The sequence below is a fragment of the Ostrea edulis genome, chromosome 10 (genome assembly GCF_947568905.1).
Source record: "Ostrea edulis chromosome 10, xbOstEdul1.1, whole genome shotgun sequence".
Classification (NCBI taxonomy): domain Eukaryota; kingdom Metazoa; phylum Mollusca; class Bivalvia; order Ostreida; family Ostreidae; genus Ostrea; species Ostrea edulis.
The window spans coordinates 9,175,881-9,193,896 of NC_079173.1; the positions used below are offsets into that span (position 1 = coordinate 9,175,881).

The following is an 18,016-nucleotide window of genomic DNA, read 5'->3' on the forward strand; positions in this document are numbered from 1 at the left end:
TTTTTCTCTCTTTCAAACGAAGAAATTATCCACAACAAAACGTACGAAGGTTTGACAAAGCTTGTCTGGAATTTCTATTCAGATGTCAATTAAATATACCGCAGTGACAGCAACATTTTTCCGGAAGCATTTTGGGTAGTCCCCATCATTTTTCAGCTAATGAAAAGTAAATCACATGACTCAATTTTGTAACCATTGGAGTGAGCTCATCGCGATGCAAGCATCGCTCACTATTAATGTGATCACATGATTTATTATTAGAACTGAAGTTCAGCAATGTAGTTCGTTATTTCAGGTTTCTTCCGTCGCAGTATTACTCGAGGTGCTACATACAACTGTAAATATGGTGGAAACTGTGAAATGGACATGTGGATGCGACGGAAATGTCAGTCGTGTCGCCTTAAACGATGTCGAGAAGTTGGAATGAAGGAGGAGTGTAAGTTGGTTGAGTAATTACAGTTTTACGCCGCTTTGGCAATATTTCAACCATTTTACGGCGGTTAACTAATTGAAATATGTTTGGTTGTGAGTGTTTGAGTTTCCCTGACAGCCCCCGGTGAGCCTACTCTTTTTCAAAAAAAATCAGGAAAAGGTTTTGTGCGTGCCAAGGGGGTTGTGATCATTGACACGGGACACCTTTAACACCCCATCTGACAGCCCATAGAAGTAGTAATCTTGATATATGACTTGATGTTGCAAACTTTTGTTGTATATTTTTTAACGTCCCTCTCAAGAATTTTTCGCTTATATTATGATGTCATCATTTCCAGTGAAGGGCTGCAAAATTTAAACCTATGCTTGACATTTATGGCCTCTGAGCAGGGAGGGATCTTTATCTTGATACAGGACTCGTTCTATTCAATAGCATCACTTCACAGTTGCAAACAATTCAGTTTCTGACATCTACAGGAGAAAAAAACAACCATACTTTATTTTGTTGTCACCATCTTCAGCATTTAAGAGATACAACAAATTTGCTAAAATCTTAATGAATTAAAGATTGGTATACAGGTTTCCCCTAGTCCCTGCGGATTAGTGCAATGGAGAGTTTACTAGTCCGACATGATTTTTACTAGTCTCGGACTTATGGACATAGGTATTTTTGTACCCAGGGATTATAGAGAATATCTGGAATATCATCACTAGTTGTAAAGGGGAAAAAACATTCTCATTTGTTACAATGACTTAAATTACTACTACAAGACAAATTCACTGCTCTATTGTGAGTTGAACAGGAGATAGTTTCACAGAATGAATAATATATAATTTTAACCCAGGGGTTAATTAGTTCTGTGGGACAGGTCTAGTTATTTGGTTTCTCATTAATTTAATATGATAACAAGTTGATATATATATAGCCAAGGCTCTACACTGTGATATAATCCGTGCCGTATCCTCAAAGTAAAGAGCTTGATTTAATTACTTTATATGTATATCATGTACTTTTATATACAAACCAGATATTCAATGTTTTCTATGCTCCATTTAAAACTCTCATCCATTAAGTGTTACAATGACAGTGTTTAATGCATTCTATAATGAAAATCACGGAGGCTATCAGTCATCAATTCTTTTAATCTGAATCCACTGCACTTTAACACATAATCTGTCCTCGTTTTTTGTTTTGCTCAGTGGTTGAAGGAAAGTAATTAAGATTCAAATCCTGTTTATCTGCCATGAAATTATTATCCTAAAGACATAAATGTGTACTCAGTGACAGGAAATCTACTGGAGGTGATCAGATTTTTTTTATCGACTTGTGTGTCTATTTTTAGCTTACCTGAACCTTTTGGCTCGGGTAAGATATTCTAATCAGTATTTGTTTGGAAAATTTTAACTTTTCACATTTTCAACTATGTTTCAACTTGAGTAAATACAAACAGAGTGAAAACTGGAGACCAACACCTTGAGGTTAGAATTGCGGCAGATTCTCATTAGTGGATATCACATGGTGTTCAATACGGTCTGTATCCAAAAGTATAAACTCGCAGAATAAAAACAGATCACCAACACATAGTGAGATTGTAGGATGAAATTCATTGGTTGACCGGTTTTGACCAAGCGGTGGTCATCATCAGAACAGGTTGACACTGATTTGATTTACTGAAATAAAAATTGTGGACGTTGCTATAAACAAATGAAAAAAATGTGGAGTGTTTGCTTGACAACGTAAATCCAAGTATATACAATGTACAAATCATGATCATTTTGTATTTTAATGTTTGTAGTAAATATAGTGCTTAGATGGACAATATTATAATATATATTAAAAAGTCCATAAATTGACACGTAGCATAGACTGACAATTCTTTACTTGGTTTTCTCCTTTAAAAAAAATTTGAGAAAAGTCTCAGACTTAAAAGTTTCGACTTATAATAAGGTTATTTCAAGGAAATCCTGCAGGCCAAACTTCTTAGTGCTCAGGCCAGGACTCAGTTGCACAAAAGTTAGTGAAGTTTAACTGACAGTTAACATTCCGTTCATACTATACATGTGTAAGATTTGATTACCAGTTAACTATAACCTTTGTGTAACTGGGTCCAGGTAAGCGATGTGGCACATGAGCTTTTTTTTTTTTTCATTCATGTTTTGTTATATTATCACAATTATGTTGGACACTTATTTATTCAGAAAGTTTATGACATGAGTAGTTACGTGCCTCTGCACGGTGAAGGAGGTGGTAGGTACAGTTCAGATCGCAAGCCGGTGTTTATGATTGATAAATGTGTCACAAATAGACTTGGCAAGGACATATGAACAAAACATGCATACCTTCATTGGATTACAGAAATGTCAATGATGGTGATCAATTCTAATCTCGAATCTGAATTATTAAAGCATCCCCAGGATGCATTATTCAGCTACATGCTAAACCTGTATCAAGCACAAAATCTGAACTGAGCATCAGTTCTCAAACTTTAATTGTTAGGTCTACTAATTGTATACAAAATACTATAGGTAAAATGAATACATGGAAGGACGAGAAATGGCAGACATGTCAATCTCTCATGCTGCATTCTGTCGACATCTGAGCTCGGTATTTTTATTTTCCATTAATAATACCTGAAACAGTCACATGCCACGGAAGCTTTCGAATTCTTTTTTATTATCCCTGCATGTATTTACAAACAGCTATTATGCATGTTGTGCGTGTTTATCAGAAATGTGAAATTTATATTTTGCATAACAGGTATATTTTTTGTGGTTATCTACATTAAATTTTGCGGATGGAAAAATCTGCAAAAATGATAACCGCAAAGTATATATATCTATGTATTCATGCACAAACACCAAGCAACATGTATATATACACTTAGAGAAGTTCTTTACTTGGATTTAATGAATAATGTTCACGTTTGTTGATACTAATTATAAAGACCCTTCACAGTCTGTGCATACCCCTCATTATAAGCTAGACACAGTTTATTGTGAGATTCTGAGTATATAGGCTCATTAAGACACAGTTTATTGTGAGATTCTGAGTATATCTAAGGCTCATTAAGACACAGTTTATTGTGAGATTCTGAGTATAGGCTCATTAAGACACAGTTTATTGTGAGATTCTGAGTATAGGCTCATTAAGACACAGTTTATTGTGAGATTCTGAGTATAGGCTCATTAAGACACAGTGTATTGTGAGATTCTGAGTATATAGGCTCATTAAGACACAGTTTATTGTGAGTTTCTGAGTATAGGCTCATTAAGACACACTCTATTGTGAGATTCTGAGTATAGGCTCATTAAGACACAGTTTATTGTGAGATTCTGAGTATATAGGCTCATTAAGACACAGTTTATTGTGAGATTCTGAGTATAGGTTCATTAAGACACAGTTTATTGTGAGATTCTGAGTATAGGCTCATTAAGACACAGTTTATTGTGAGATTCTGAGTATATAGGCTCATTAAGACACAGTTTATTGTGAGATTCTGAGTATAGGTTCATTAAGACACAGTTTATTGTGAGATTCTGAGTATAGGCTCATTAAGACACACTCTGTTGTGAGGTTCTTAGTATAGGCTCATTAAATTCTTGGTACTGTTTATCCTTTCAGTAAAAAGTTTGAGAAATGAAATTGATCCTTTAAGAGATTCGGCGACAGTATGAATTTGTCATACTGACATAAATCAGTCTGCAAGACTGTGTGACATAAAGTTGATGTCTCCGGGGCATTCCAGAGCCAGGACTTGCTAACTAACTGTAAACAGGAACTATGGCTTCAGAAATTCACAATTCATTATTGATAGTCGATCTTTTTAGAAGAGATAATTGTACCCAACAGAAAACTATATTTAATGAACGATCAATGTAAATGAATACTAGGCTGGGGTCGAGTTGCTAAAAACTAAACTATTTCGCATTTATAGACTATTAGAAATCAGTTGACTTAGTATATTTAGTACTACGAGGAACCAACAACTAAATGTGACTGCATGCTTCACACATTTAATGAACAGCCGTACTGATTGCACATGTTTTAATGTAATGTAGATATCTAGAGCATCGACCCATATTTTGCATAGATACAATGAAAATAAAAGTAGGATTGTATCCTTGAACTTAATTGTATGTCACTTGAAATCAAGTATTTAGATACTCTTATATAAAAAAAAAAAAAAAAAAAAAAAAGATGTAGGCATATGTGATACAGAGTTTTAAACAGAATCATTGCATGTTTTCTCTTTCTATCCAATCTGGAGAAAAGACTCGATATCAAAAGGTTTGGGGTTTGTTACTGATTGTTTTTCATGTTTAATATTTGAGTGGAATAATTTTTGAAAATTTCACTAAAATAATGGGTCTGTTCATTAAAAGTTTATGGTAAAAGGTGTGTTAAATCTTGCTAACAGTTTGCATGCAGTGTTACTCATTCAACATTCTAGTCGATTAAAAGATAAATGATTTTTGTCCCCCACCGCAAAACTAGAGACATAGAAATAGCGGCGTCCGTCCCACTGGAATTTGTTGACACAACTCCGATGAAACCCCGCTCAACACGTGGGTTCCCTTCAGGTACTTCTTCCACATCAATGACCCCCTAGCACCAACAGCCAGGCATCAAATTTTATTTATTATTATTATTAAAGGACCCCCATTTGAAATAAGCTTTCAAGCTTTTCATTAGTTTTCCTTGGTATTTATATATGCATATTTGTTTCTGTATGATATACCAAAAAACATTTATTATTTTTTTTTAATTCAACAATGAATGTTTTAATGCAGGCTTTTTATAGGGACATCTCTCACACCTCATATTTCTCCATTTTGTTTAGATTTTTAAATAATGGTTATCATAAAGATTATAACGTGTATCATTATTTCATTTCCTTGTTCTAGGTCTGCTGTCTGAGGAACAGTGTAAAGCGAGGGACGCACGACGGAAAGCTAAACAACGATATTCTCAGAGTGTTCAGGAGTGCAGCTCAGAAAAAAAGCCGGCCTTAAACTCAGAGTGTAATTCCAACTCGGGGGAGGGGATTGAGAGCAAGGCTCAGTCTCCGCCTGAGGTCAAGTTCTCTTCCACTCTATCTCCTTATGCCATTATAGACTCGAGACCCATCCACTCGGTGTCAGAGGACACACGGAAACTGGTGGAGAAACTGGTGAAACTGCAGGATAAATTTGAGTTTCCTGAGGAGTCTCAAGTGGATGAGGCTATAGTAAGTTTTACACTCAATGTATTGTTGTAGGGAAGTGGATGAGACTAGTCAGTGTTACACTAGATATTGTTGTAGTGAAGTGGATGAGGCTAGTCAGTGTTACACTAAAAAATAAAATATTGTTGTAATGAAGTGGATGAGACTAGTCAGTGTTACACTAAATATTGTTGTAGGGAAGTGGATGAGACTAGTCAGTGTTACACTAAATATTGTTGTAGTGAAGTGAATGAGACTTTAGTCAGTGTTACACTAAATATTGTTGTAGGGAAGTGGATGAGACTAGTCGGTGTTACACTAGATATTGTTGTAGTGAAGTGGATGAGACTTTAGTCAGTGTTACACTAAATATTGTTGTAGGGAAGTGGATGAGACTAGTCAGTGTTACACTAAATATTGTTGTAGTGAAGTGAATGAGACTTAACTTAGTGTTACACTAAATATTGTTGTAGTGAAGTGGATGAGACTAGTCAGTGTTACACTAAATATTGGTGTAGTGAAGTGAATGAGACTTAACTTAGTGTTACACTAAATATTGTTGTAGGGAAGTGGATGAGACTTTAGTCAGTGTTACACTAAATATTGTTGTAGGGAAGTGGATGAGACTAGTCAGTGTTGTAGGGAATTGGATGAATCAATATAATTGTCAAATCATTGATGCTAGACACTAAACGCAGACGAGACTATATAATTGTCACATCATTGATGCTATAAACACTAATTGCAGAAGAGACTATATAATTGTCATATCATTGATGCTAGACACTAATTGCAGAAGAGACTATATAATTGTCCTATCATTGATGCTAGACACTAAATGCAGAAGAGACTATATTTTGATGGTCTGCGAGTCGTTGGATGACATGTGGTGTTTGATACATGCAAAATGAAATTCGAAATAGCAAAGGTTTTAATGTATTAATGTCATTGCTGATTTTTAACTAATGTCTGTGAAGACAACCAAACAGACAGCGTTGATGACAATATTTTTAATTTGCATCAGCATGGAGTCTGTCCTCTGGACTCTTTTGATGGAAAACCAATTAGGGATTAAATTAACTTTCTCCCTTTGTATTCAGCAGGGTTTGTGAATTAGAACCGTATCCGCTTTCTATAGATCTGAGGAAACATAGATCTACAGATAGAAATTAAAAGATCTCGTAGTGATAGATCTACAGATAGAAATTAAAAGATCTCGTAGTGATTGCTGAGGCGGAGATTATTATAGAAGCTTAAGGCTGGAATTGTCGTGATAGTCTGCCGCACAGTTCAAAGTGTATCTTCGTAAGCTTAAGACCACAGAGTCATGCAAAGCATTTAGTTGAAGGACTATATGATTTTAGCCTTTCTGGGTCTCCATAAAATTACAACAACAAAAAATATGTGTTTGAGTAAAACATTTAGATAGCATCTTCTATAATGCCATTGAAATTCAGTAGATAATTAGAGGGAGCAGTTAGTCCTTTTCCAAAATTGTAAATTTCATGATCCCAGGGTTGGGGGTTTTGGTATCAGGGTGGGGCCAAAATGGTCATAGTGATTAAATGTGTTAACAATTAAACATCTTTAGCTTATTTTCAATAACTGTTCTTCCAATCCTTTCAAAATTTTGTATGACACATTTTTGGGATGCATGGGGACATAAATTGTAGGACTGACCTACACCCCCAGGGCCTTAGGGGTGGTGCAAACACTGCCATCAAATCAACCAATATCTCAAAAATCTTCTCTAGCTATTGTAAGAAAAACTAAATGCAAAGTCATATAGAGCATGTAGAGTAGGAAGGCCTCTACCAAAATTGTAAATTTCATGACTCCCGGGTAGGGGTTCTGACTCCAGGTCAGGGTCAAACTTGGTCTACACTCATAGTGTTTATGTGGAAAACATTTAACAAATTCATTTGTGCTATTGATACTCTATTAAAACTAAATAAGAATTTAAAATGATCAACCCTGTACCAAAATTGTAAATTTTATGATCCCAGAGGTAGGAGTTTTGTTTCCAGGGAGGGACCAAACTTAGAGTAGTGATTATGGAAGATTGTATTGATACAGTTCAAACGCTAAACCATATTTAGGAAAGCAAAGTGGGGGGTGTACCAAAATTGTGAATTTCACAACCCCAGGGTCCTGACTCTTAATTGTCAAAAATGTAGTCATATAGCATTGATATGGCATACGTTATGTAAAGTTTTTCATCAGTATGGGCACTGTCAGGGGCATTTAAACACAGCTCTTGTTTTATGCAGCTGTTGAATACTAGAATTTAGCTTAGATTGATTGATTGTATCTTGCTTAACGTTTCGCTCGAGAATTTTTCACTCATATGGAGACGTCATTAAGACCGGTGAAGGGCTTCAAATTTAGGCCTATGCTCAGCGCTTATGGCCATTGAGCAGTGAGGGTTCTTTAGCGTGCCACACTTACTGTGACACGGTGCATCCGATTTGAAGGTCATCTCCAAGGACCCGTGACATTCACTCCTGATGCCGAGCGTTTGGGGATGGAACTGTCCCTACCGGTTTTAACGGCTTAGGTCTGTCGCAGCCGGCATTCAAACCCCGGGCCTTCCGCATGTGGGGCGAACGCTCTATCCTCTCGGCCACTGCGGCGCAGGAAAATCATTGATCTCATAGCCCTTGGGGGCTTGTGATACTTATAAACTCAGGTGACTGATAAGGCCTGTTGGTCTCTTATTTTTCTCCTGGAATGTCTCAAGTGTTATTGAGAAAGGCACTAAATAAATCAATAAGTAATTAACTCTTAACAGGAAAAATAAATGTTCTTTTTTAAAAATCACTGAGCAAAAAAATCTTACTTCACGCCGATGGCACTTCACGCAATCAGTGGTTTTTATCTTGTGTTTTAGTATACTTCTATAGAGAGATGGGACTGCATTCAAGTGACCTATCACAATATTTACAGAATTTTGACAGATGTGCGGGATTTAAATTGCAACATAAAACAATTCCTGAGGGAAAATATTTGTCATATTTGATAATTTATTCTTCCTGTATTCAAACTAGTCCCAAGAAAAATCAGTGATATAGAGGAGAGAAATGAAGTTTTGTTTCAGAGCATGTATGTACTGTTCCTGACATTATCGCATGATGTGACACCAAACTTCCTGTTAGACGCTGATGAGGGGAGAAAAATGATCCTACATCGAGGATTTGCCGACTGGATCGTTTACCATGTTGATAATCAATAAAAAGTAACCATGTCCTAAGATTAGGCTGCACTTTCCCTGCGGGTCTACACCTGAGACCTCTTATTTTGCATTCAAGGCTAATATTGTAGAATTGATGGCCTGTCAATCAACAATAGAAACTGTTAATTACTGATCTTTCCAAGGTCATTTAGTGAGGAGGAGGAGTAGTGTATACAATGTGTGGCATGGTTTGGTCTATAATAATAATAAAGCCTTTATTTATCCAGGATTACATATTTAGCGATAACCCTAGTTTTCAATATGGTCGTGCATATAACACACATACAGACAGATATTAGTAAAATAAACACAGATTAAAAGATTTTGTGTTTTTGATGAACTGTTCCTGTGTGGTGTTTAACTGGTTTGAGATAGAAGAGTACAAGTCCTTGTATATTATATGATAATTGTTTCCTGGGAAACCTATTCAGACCCTGACTTGTTCTTGTGGTATAATACCCCGACATTCTTCAGTTCTTGAATTGGAATTGACAGAAGTAGTTCAGCAATATTGATAGTGAAAGGTTATGTGAACTTAAGGAGGTTCTTTACATTGTCATAATGGCTGACTTCCTTTTAAGGTTGATCGATCCTCATGTGATGTCATAGGTTTTTGCAAAAATTTTGATAAATTAAGCTTTGCGCATGATAGAAATATATCTTTCTGAGGAATTTTATTCACTGGATATAATAAAAAATCTGGTAAACTATCATTACTGAAAAAGTTTATATTTTTCATACATAATCAATTATTTATGATTAAAAAAAATTCGTCAAGGGCAATAAATCCTATGCTGGAATTTCCTCTACTGGATGTCTATTATACATTGGTTACCCTAATATCCACAATTAAACTTATATACATATTTATGAATTAGCAGATTTTTAAAACTGTTGATATTTAAATTTTGTCATTTCAACAAGTTTTTATCTATTTTTATTATTCTGTTTAACGAAAATGGGTGATTTTCTGATGTTGATGTATGCTTCTGTTTTTGTATGTCTGACATCTTTAAAAAGGTGGCAACATATACATTTTCTTTGGTTATTAATTAAATTAAACTATACTGAGTGGAAATTGATAAAGTTTTTCCACTTTTAACCATTAATATTGATAAGTCACATGAGGATGGAGCTACTTTAAAACATGGAAGAAAATATAAATATCAGCAATATTAGTGTATTCATTTTGTAAATCATTGCCTAACTGATTAGCTCAGTAGGTTACCATGTCAACTGCTGAACTGTAGATCAAGGGTTTCCATTTTTTTTTTCCAGATTGCTTTCTACTAAAACTGCATTTTTTTTTTACTAATTAAAGTAAATTTGAAATTTTTCAATTTCAAAATTTTGTTGTACATATCCTCCACAATTTCTCTGGTGTAGCATTCCTCCTTAAATGGAATGCTATTTTAGCTCATCTGCATTAACATCTTTCTGAAAAGTCTTTCTGTGGTCTGCATGTGTAACATTACACAGTTTTCTCTTTCTCAGAGTCACATGAACTAGGTACAATAAAAGCCTCCTGTGATAAAAAGGGGATTCAAGTTTGTTCAAATGTAAATATATGCTCGGCGCTTACGGCCATAATTGAGCAATGAGAGTTCTTTAGCGTACCACACCTACTGTGACACAGGACATCCAAGTCATCTCCGAGGACCCATGACATTCACACCTGATGCCGAGCATTTGGTGATGGAACTGCCACTACCTGTTTTAACGACTTAGGTTTGTCGTGGCCGGGATTCGAACACCGACCTTCCACATGTGAAGCGAATTTTATACCTCTAGACCACCGCACCAGTCTTATTAAAAAAAGATAGCTTCACATTACTTACTATTAAATGTATACTATTATTTTTAAACACTTGCACATAAATGAGTTATTTGATCAAAAAGATACTTTTTTTATTAAAACCTAAAGTTTTACGTAAATATCTCTAACAATTGAGTTACCTCATTTACATAGATAAACAAATATAAATTTTTTTTTTAAAAATCAAAATCACATGGTACTTTTCAACGAATGCGGCAGGGCCGGAGAAACTATTGATCGATTTTTATTTTTTTTTGGCTTAATGTAGATAATGAGATTAAAGGATATTGTATAGGTGTCTTCAACACAGACCTCAGGAACCACTGGGTGGCTCTATTTCAGATTAATAGTAAGGTTGATTGGTCCTTTCTTATAGTATGCTTGGGTCTTTCTGATGGGCCATTTCTTATAGTATGCTTAGGTCTTTCTGATGGGCCATTTCTTATAGTATGCTTAGGTCTTTCTGATGGGCCATTTCTTATAGTATGCTTGGGTCTTTCTGATGGGCCATTTCTTATAGTATGCTTAGGTCTTTCTGATGGGCCATTTCTTATAGTATGCTTAGGTCTTTCTGATGGGCCATTTCTTATAGTATGCTTAGGTCTTTCTGATGGGCCATTTCTTATAGTATGCTCAGCTGATCATGTAAACCTAATGAAGATGCTGTTTTTCTTGCGTGGTTGGCAGGTGGCATCCAACATTGATATTAGAACAGGTAGATTTTGTGGATCGTGGCTGGGTCTTAACAACACTTGATACAAACAAACCTTTCTCAAAATTTATGAAAATTAAAACTAGAATACAGTTTACTGTATACAGGGGTGTGATTTTTCTCTTTTCAAAGGAAATCCTATGATTATCTCAAATTATTAAAAAAAAAAATGAAAAACTATGGTTTTGATCTAAAGTGATATTTTTCGAGGTAGGGTGAGGACTTATCCTCACTTCCTGACCAGTTTTCCTCTGATTTCTGAGGAATTCAGTCGCATCCCTGTATATAGAGTATAGAATGTAATTTACTCCCTGGATTCCTCAATCAAGTCCAAAACAGTGGGGGAAATTTGTAGAGTTATACATGAAGGAAGTAATATATTTCAAATTTTGAACATCGTAGTAAAGTAACAAATCCTTAATCTTTTAGGAATTTTATAGTTGTACTTATTACAACCAAAGCAAGCCAAAAGATATATACATATCAACCCTTGTATCCAGTTTTTATGCCGCTGTAATCAGAGATTCAGGGACATATAGTCTTTGATCTGTCCTGTCTGCCTGTTTTTCTGCAAAAACTTTAATCTTGGCAATAACTTTTGAATGGATGGTGGTAGGGCTTTCATATTTCACATGTGTATTCCTTGTGGCAAAACACTTCTATAGGACCTGTAAAATTCATACATGATTGAACCTATTTATTGTAGGATATAGACCTTAGCCGTGAGGAGTCGGGAGAGCATGTTCTGATGAGCCTCTCGAAAATGACGGTCCTGATCACTCACCTCATAGTGGAGTTTGCCAAGAGCTTGCCAGGCTTCTCCAAACTCAACAAAGAGGACCAAATCGTTTTGCTCAAGGTAAGTCTTGCCAGGTTTTTCCAAATTTAACAAACAGGACCAAATCGTTTTGCTCACTGTAAGACTGTCTAAGACTCAATAAAGCATAATCCTAGATTGAAGATCGTGTCCCGTTAGTGAAATTTCCCAATCCCACACTCATACTAATGAAGGATTCTATTAATCAATTTTTTTTTTAAATAGCTTTATTCTCTTTCCAGGCAGCCTCCAGTGAAGTGATGGCGTTGAGAGCCAGTCGAATGTATGACCCTGCCTCTAGATCTATTGTTCTGGCCAATGGCATTCCACTGACCATTGCCAATATGGAAGCTACTGGTCAGCCAAAAGAATACACAGAGCTTGTCTTCAAACTGTGTCATGACATGGCAGAACTCAGCTCCGATAATGCAGAGTATGCCCTTTTCATGGCCATCAGTATATTCTCAGGTGAGAGACTGAAAAGCGAGAGAATTTGTTATTAGAGACCGAAAATATCAGAGGATTGTAAACTGAAAGCAGATACATGTGTATGTTAAATTCAAGATCTAATTCAGAATGGAATAGACATGAATTTTGAATTGATCAAAGAAAAAGTTTATGCTATTTTCAATTTCATTTGAAAATTAGATGCAACGAATCGGAGGATTAGAAATGAAATTTTGCTCACTTATACATGTATATTTTTATACTTCTCCTCGGCACATGATGACATTTTCCTTATCATAACCAAAACATAGAATTTTTAAAATTGGATGTATTGAGTAGGAGCTAGGATCAACGAAATAAAAAGGATAATTTCGCTCACCAAGTATTCATTGGTATTTCGAAAATTTCTGATTACTGTAGAATCATTTAAATTCGTTGTGCCAATTTTCGTGGATTGCTGAATTTTTACGGGTTTGTGGGGACGTAATTTCGTGGATTTATATATTTGTAAGAAAAATAACTCTGGAATGTTTGCTTTGTCTTTATTCATTGAAGATGTAAATTCGTGGGTAAGGGGTACCCATGAATTCCACAAAAATTAAGCCACCACGAATTCTAATGATTTCACAGTATCTTCAGCATTAGGGTGAAACGATGCATTGCAATGTAGTGGTCTCGATTCGATGTTCGATTTATTCCGGGTCTGTTTCGGTTCGATACAGTTTTAGAATCATAGCATTCATTGCTTTTGATTACACGGTTTCTGATTGGCCAATGGAATTGAAAATTGCATGATCAACGTACGAGTAAACTTTGCTGTACCAAAATGGACACAATCGAGTTGAAAAATGCACCCCCAATATATAAATCCTGGGTATGGTGACAGTTCGGCTTTAGGATAAGTGATAAGAGTGTTGCTTTATGTTAAATGCTTTTATATTATGTAGAATTTATTTGCAGAGAGCAATAAATACAATAAACATAAAAAAAAAAATCTAAGCATTATAAAGAATTTGGTACATGCTATTGTATCGAATCGAAAATCATCGAATCGAGACTAAAGTATCGAGAATCGAATCGAGAAGGTACTGTATCGTTTCACCCCTACTCAGCATATAACATCTTTTCATCATTACCAAAATCAGAAGTAATCACCAGTATGAATTTATTGGTATTTCAACATTTGAAATAAATTGAACAAGTGATTATATTTTTTGTAGCTGACCGGGCTGGATTAACGAATCGTGACCTGGTGGAACAGATCCAAAAGGTTTATGTGGATGCTCTGGACGAATATGAAAACAAAAAACGGGTCAAAGGAGGGTGTGCTCTCGCCAAATACCTGTTACGCCTCATTGACCTTCGGAACATCAGTTCCGAGCACTCGAAAATGCTGAACATCCTGCCAATCGACGAGTCAGCCATGCCTTCTGTTGTCAAGGACATATACATGCAGTCTGATAAATGATGGCAGAAATATGTAAATTACGAGGTCAGGAGGTCATAAAAAGGAATCGTGGGAAGGCGACGGGGTGCAATTTGGGGGTGGGGGGGATGGAACACTTGACATGAAATGACATGATGAAAAACAAATTTGGTGCAGGACCTGTGTAAAGAATTTATTATAAATGAATTCTTGGGATGCTGATGAATTTGGAGAAGATGTGTATCATATATATTACTGTGTGTGAGGTTTTTTTTTTTTATGGTATTGAACATCTAATGTTGAATAATGTTATTATATATCATGTGTATGTTTATATGAGAGGGGAATATGAGAGTATGATATCTGTACTAAAGACAAAGTTTTTCCTCTCTGTAAAAAAAGCCCATCTTATTTGTGTATTGTTGAAATGACTATGGTAATGGATAGTTACCATGGTGACAACCAATGGGAGTTATCCATGGACTCCCATTGTTAACTTCTGCTCAAAAGCGTTGTGTTCTTGTATCGATGAACTCCTTAAGACTTGTATACCCATGTTTTATTTCCTCATTTGTATTTGAAATACAGAAGTAGAAATGGAGTTTTTGCTGTACAGAGTTCTGTGTAGAGTAGAAATGCAGCTTTGTTGTTAAGTAACGTCGGTCAGGGATGTTTGTTTACTGCCGTTCGGCTATGCTCATGTGATCGTTTCCTGTTCATTTCGTGGTATATTGTAGATGCTGGTATTTATAACTGTTAGATTCACATTCTGCTTGGGCTAATTTATTTAAATGAAAGATGTTCAAAACATTTAAGATTTAGTACATTGCTTCTAAATGACGTATTATGTATATATATATATATGAACCTTCTTAATGCATCTGGGGTGTGTTTTCACACTTGACAGAAAATTGCCTCTTGGGGAAGAAAAACCACTGTTTGAAAATAAAGAAAGTAAGGCAAAGAAATTTTTTTTATATAATTTTAAGCAAATTTTTTTGGGCAAAGAGGCCATTTTCTGTCGAATGCAGTAAGAGAGTCATTTCTGCCATAGGTATGGAATTATTTCCTCAAATGTTTAATATATTAATTCAGGGACTTTTTTATCTGAGTAAATTTTGATATGGGGCTAATTAAAGATTTGGTAATTTTGCTGAACCTGCCACCTGGTGAGAACATTTTTCTTATCCCGTCTCCCATAGTCCTGGGACAACTGAGATGTTATTTCTTAAATACGTATTGATATTAACTGACTGCTAGATAAGGCTTTTTTATATTATGTTGAGAGTTGCTGGTATATAGTACCAGCAGCTCTCAAAATAATTTATGACATTCAACTTTTTTAAAAAAGTTTTGGTTAAAATATTTTGATATTCCATATGCTGTAAGATTAATAGATAAATTGTCGGAATGTTGTAAGAAACAGAAGTTCACTTTATTTGACATCAATATTTTCATTTATTTTGATATATGATTTGACATCAATATTTTGATTTATTTGGTGCAGGACATACATTGTACGTCACTAATTTAAGGATTTTTAAACTTTCCATTACAAACATTTTTTGTAACAGTCACTCTGGATTAATGGTTGAAGTTATGTGGTAGCCCTTGTGTTTTTACAGACACCTTTGTATTGTTATCATAATAGATACTGCATTGATGTGAGTCCCCATAAAATGGAGTGAAATTGTATCATTGGTGAATTTTACCAACAAAATGGCATTTTTAACAGCTGCCACGCCCACATTCAGCCAGGATTCTAATCCAAACTTGTTGTTTGTTGTCTAACTGTTATTTTTTTGTCCATTTGATTTGGAAATGGTCTAGCTCCACAATTGTACTTATCAAGTCTAACGTGATTTGTGATAGATGACTCATCATTCAATAGAAATTACCAAGCAAGTGCTAGCTTATGCTCCAGTTTTTCATGATGTGTATTTTGCACTGTGATACCTATTTTTGCTTTATTTACGAAATTTTAAGAATATGTTTGTCTTTAATCAGCAATACGAACACATGAACAAAATCTCTTCTATTCGGTTGAATAAGATACGGAAATGAAATGTGGAAGTTTTAAACGTTCAGAAGTCTTGGTAAGAACCAAGGCTGTCCGAGGTATTGAATAAATTCATTGTAGTGAAGCTTTTTAGAGATATAGTAAGTATTTGGATTTCTATGAATATCGTGTGTATAGGTTTCAGGGAGTGGAAATTTTAGTTGAGTACTATCAATTATCTTGTATTTTTCACACACCCTAAATTTGTTTACTCAGGAGGAACAACTTGCCAAAAGCCAACATGACAGGAATTCTGTTGTATCAGTTTTACTCCAATGAAATTTTATTGAAAGATATACTATATGAATTACTAAAGGAAATATTTACAAAAAATATACAGTCTACAAACTGATCAGGAGGTCAAAAGCTGTATTTTATATAGGGTTACGAGTGTTAGCTAAGGCGATTAAGTTATTTTACAGCAGGTTTCAAATACATTCACACGTACACACATTGTCAATGTAGCAAAACGTGGGCATTCATTTCCCCGAATAAAGGGGTATGGTCTGTTCTTTTCGGATACTTATTTAAGAATGGTTTCGGAAATCATCTGATCTTCCAGAGTAATGTCTGCAGAATGGAAATTCACGATTGAATTGCATAATTTTACTAAAACAAAATTTTCAAAAAAGACAGACTAGATATACCAAAGTTTATTACGTATTTCAAAATATGTACATTTCCAATGTCTTACATGTAGCCTTTGGTATCTTTACAAATTGTAATGATGGCCATTTCCTCATGAATGCGCTACAACTGTAAACAAAGCGCGTATGAATTTTTATAATAGAGTACGTTTATTTCAAACGGCAGGGAATTCTTACAGATGTAAACATATAAACTAAATTTCTAACGTGCTGCATGAAGTATGCCGGCATGAAGCATTGTATTTTTTAAAAATATGTTCTCTTAATGCATGTCCATGACATTATTTAGATGTTTGAAGAAGCCAGACTTTAAGAAATTAGAATGATACAATAAAGTTATTGTTTCAGGATTTCAAAATAAATATACACAGATTTTTTAAATGGCCGTCTCCTCAGAGACTCTGATAAATTCATATGAAATTGTTTTGAAACACCGAAATCATAAAATATAGAATATTACACTGCCCACCATTGAAGTGGCATTGCCTTATAACACTCGATGCACAATGCAGGTACTCCATGTATATAGTACCTTCTGGTGCAGCCCCTACTTTGTGATTTAACTTAAGAAATGTCAGGTTTTGTTCATATTAAACTCACTCTACCTCATGTTATAACGTAAGATAATATGTAATGAGCCAATTTTAGTGTATGATACAGAGATACAGTAGCTTAGTGGACTTTATTTTTAGATCATTGTCCTTGAGATATTCTTCCTCAACAGAATAAATCTTGTAAATATATTGTGTGGAGTCTTGTTCTGCTTTCAACATGGCTGTGCATGAGGATGCACTGTACATCAGTACAAATTATTTGAATGCAATTTATAACAATTTACAAATCACATGTGTATTTCATTTGGTCCAATCCCGTGGGGATCCGGGTTAGAATAGGTCCTCGGTATCCCTTGTTTGTCGTGAGAGACGACTAAATGGGGCGGTCCTTGGTTAAGACCGCAAAACCCGAGGTCCGGTGTCACAGCAGGTGTTGTCCGATAAATATCCCCTCCATGCTCAATGGCCATAAGTGCTGAGCATGGGTCTAAATTTGCAGCCTTTCGCCTGTAATATATGAGAGAAAGATTATCGAGATGGACGTTATAAACAATTTACTATCGATCATTTGGTCCACCTGAACATGACTTGTGTGTACTAATCACATACTACTAGTTACAATGTTCGGCCTTGTTCTGATCAGGATGACGTGTTAATATTACGTCACTTT

General features: G+C 35.3%; 1 protein-coding gene across 4 annotated transcripts in view; it reads left to right on the forward strand.

Moving 5' to 3' along the window:
* LOC125666730 (ecdysone receptor-like) overlaps positions 1-17,537 on the forward strand; it is a 101,847-nt gene extending 84,310 nt beyond the window's left edge. For all 4 annotated transcript variants that reach the window (XM_056151883.1, XM_048899975.2, XM_048899976.2 and 1 more), the window contains 5 exons: positions 296-436; positions 5,338-5,660; positions 12,103-12,255; positions 12,456-12,681; positions 13,881-17,537. In XM_056151883.1, the coding sequence (XP_056007858.1) occupies positions 296-436; positions 5,338-5,660; positions 12,103-12,255; positions 12,456-12,681; positions 13,881-14,128 (1,091 nt within the window). In that variant the 3' untranslated portion in view covers positions 14,129-17,537. The remainder of the gene's footprint in view (positions 1-295; positions 437-5,337; positions 5,661-12,102; positions 12,256-12,455; positions 12,682-13,880) is intronic.
* The last annotated feature ends 479 nt before the right edge of the window (positions 17,538-18,016 follow it).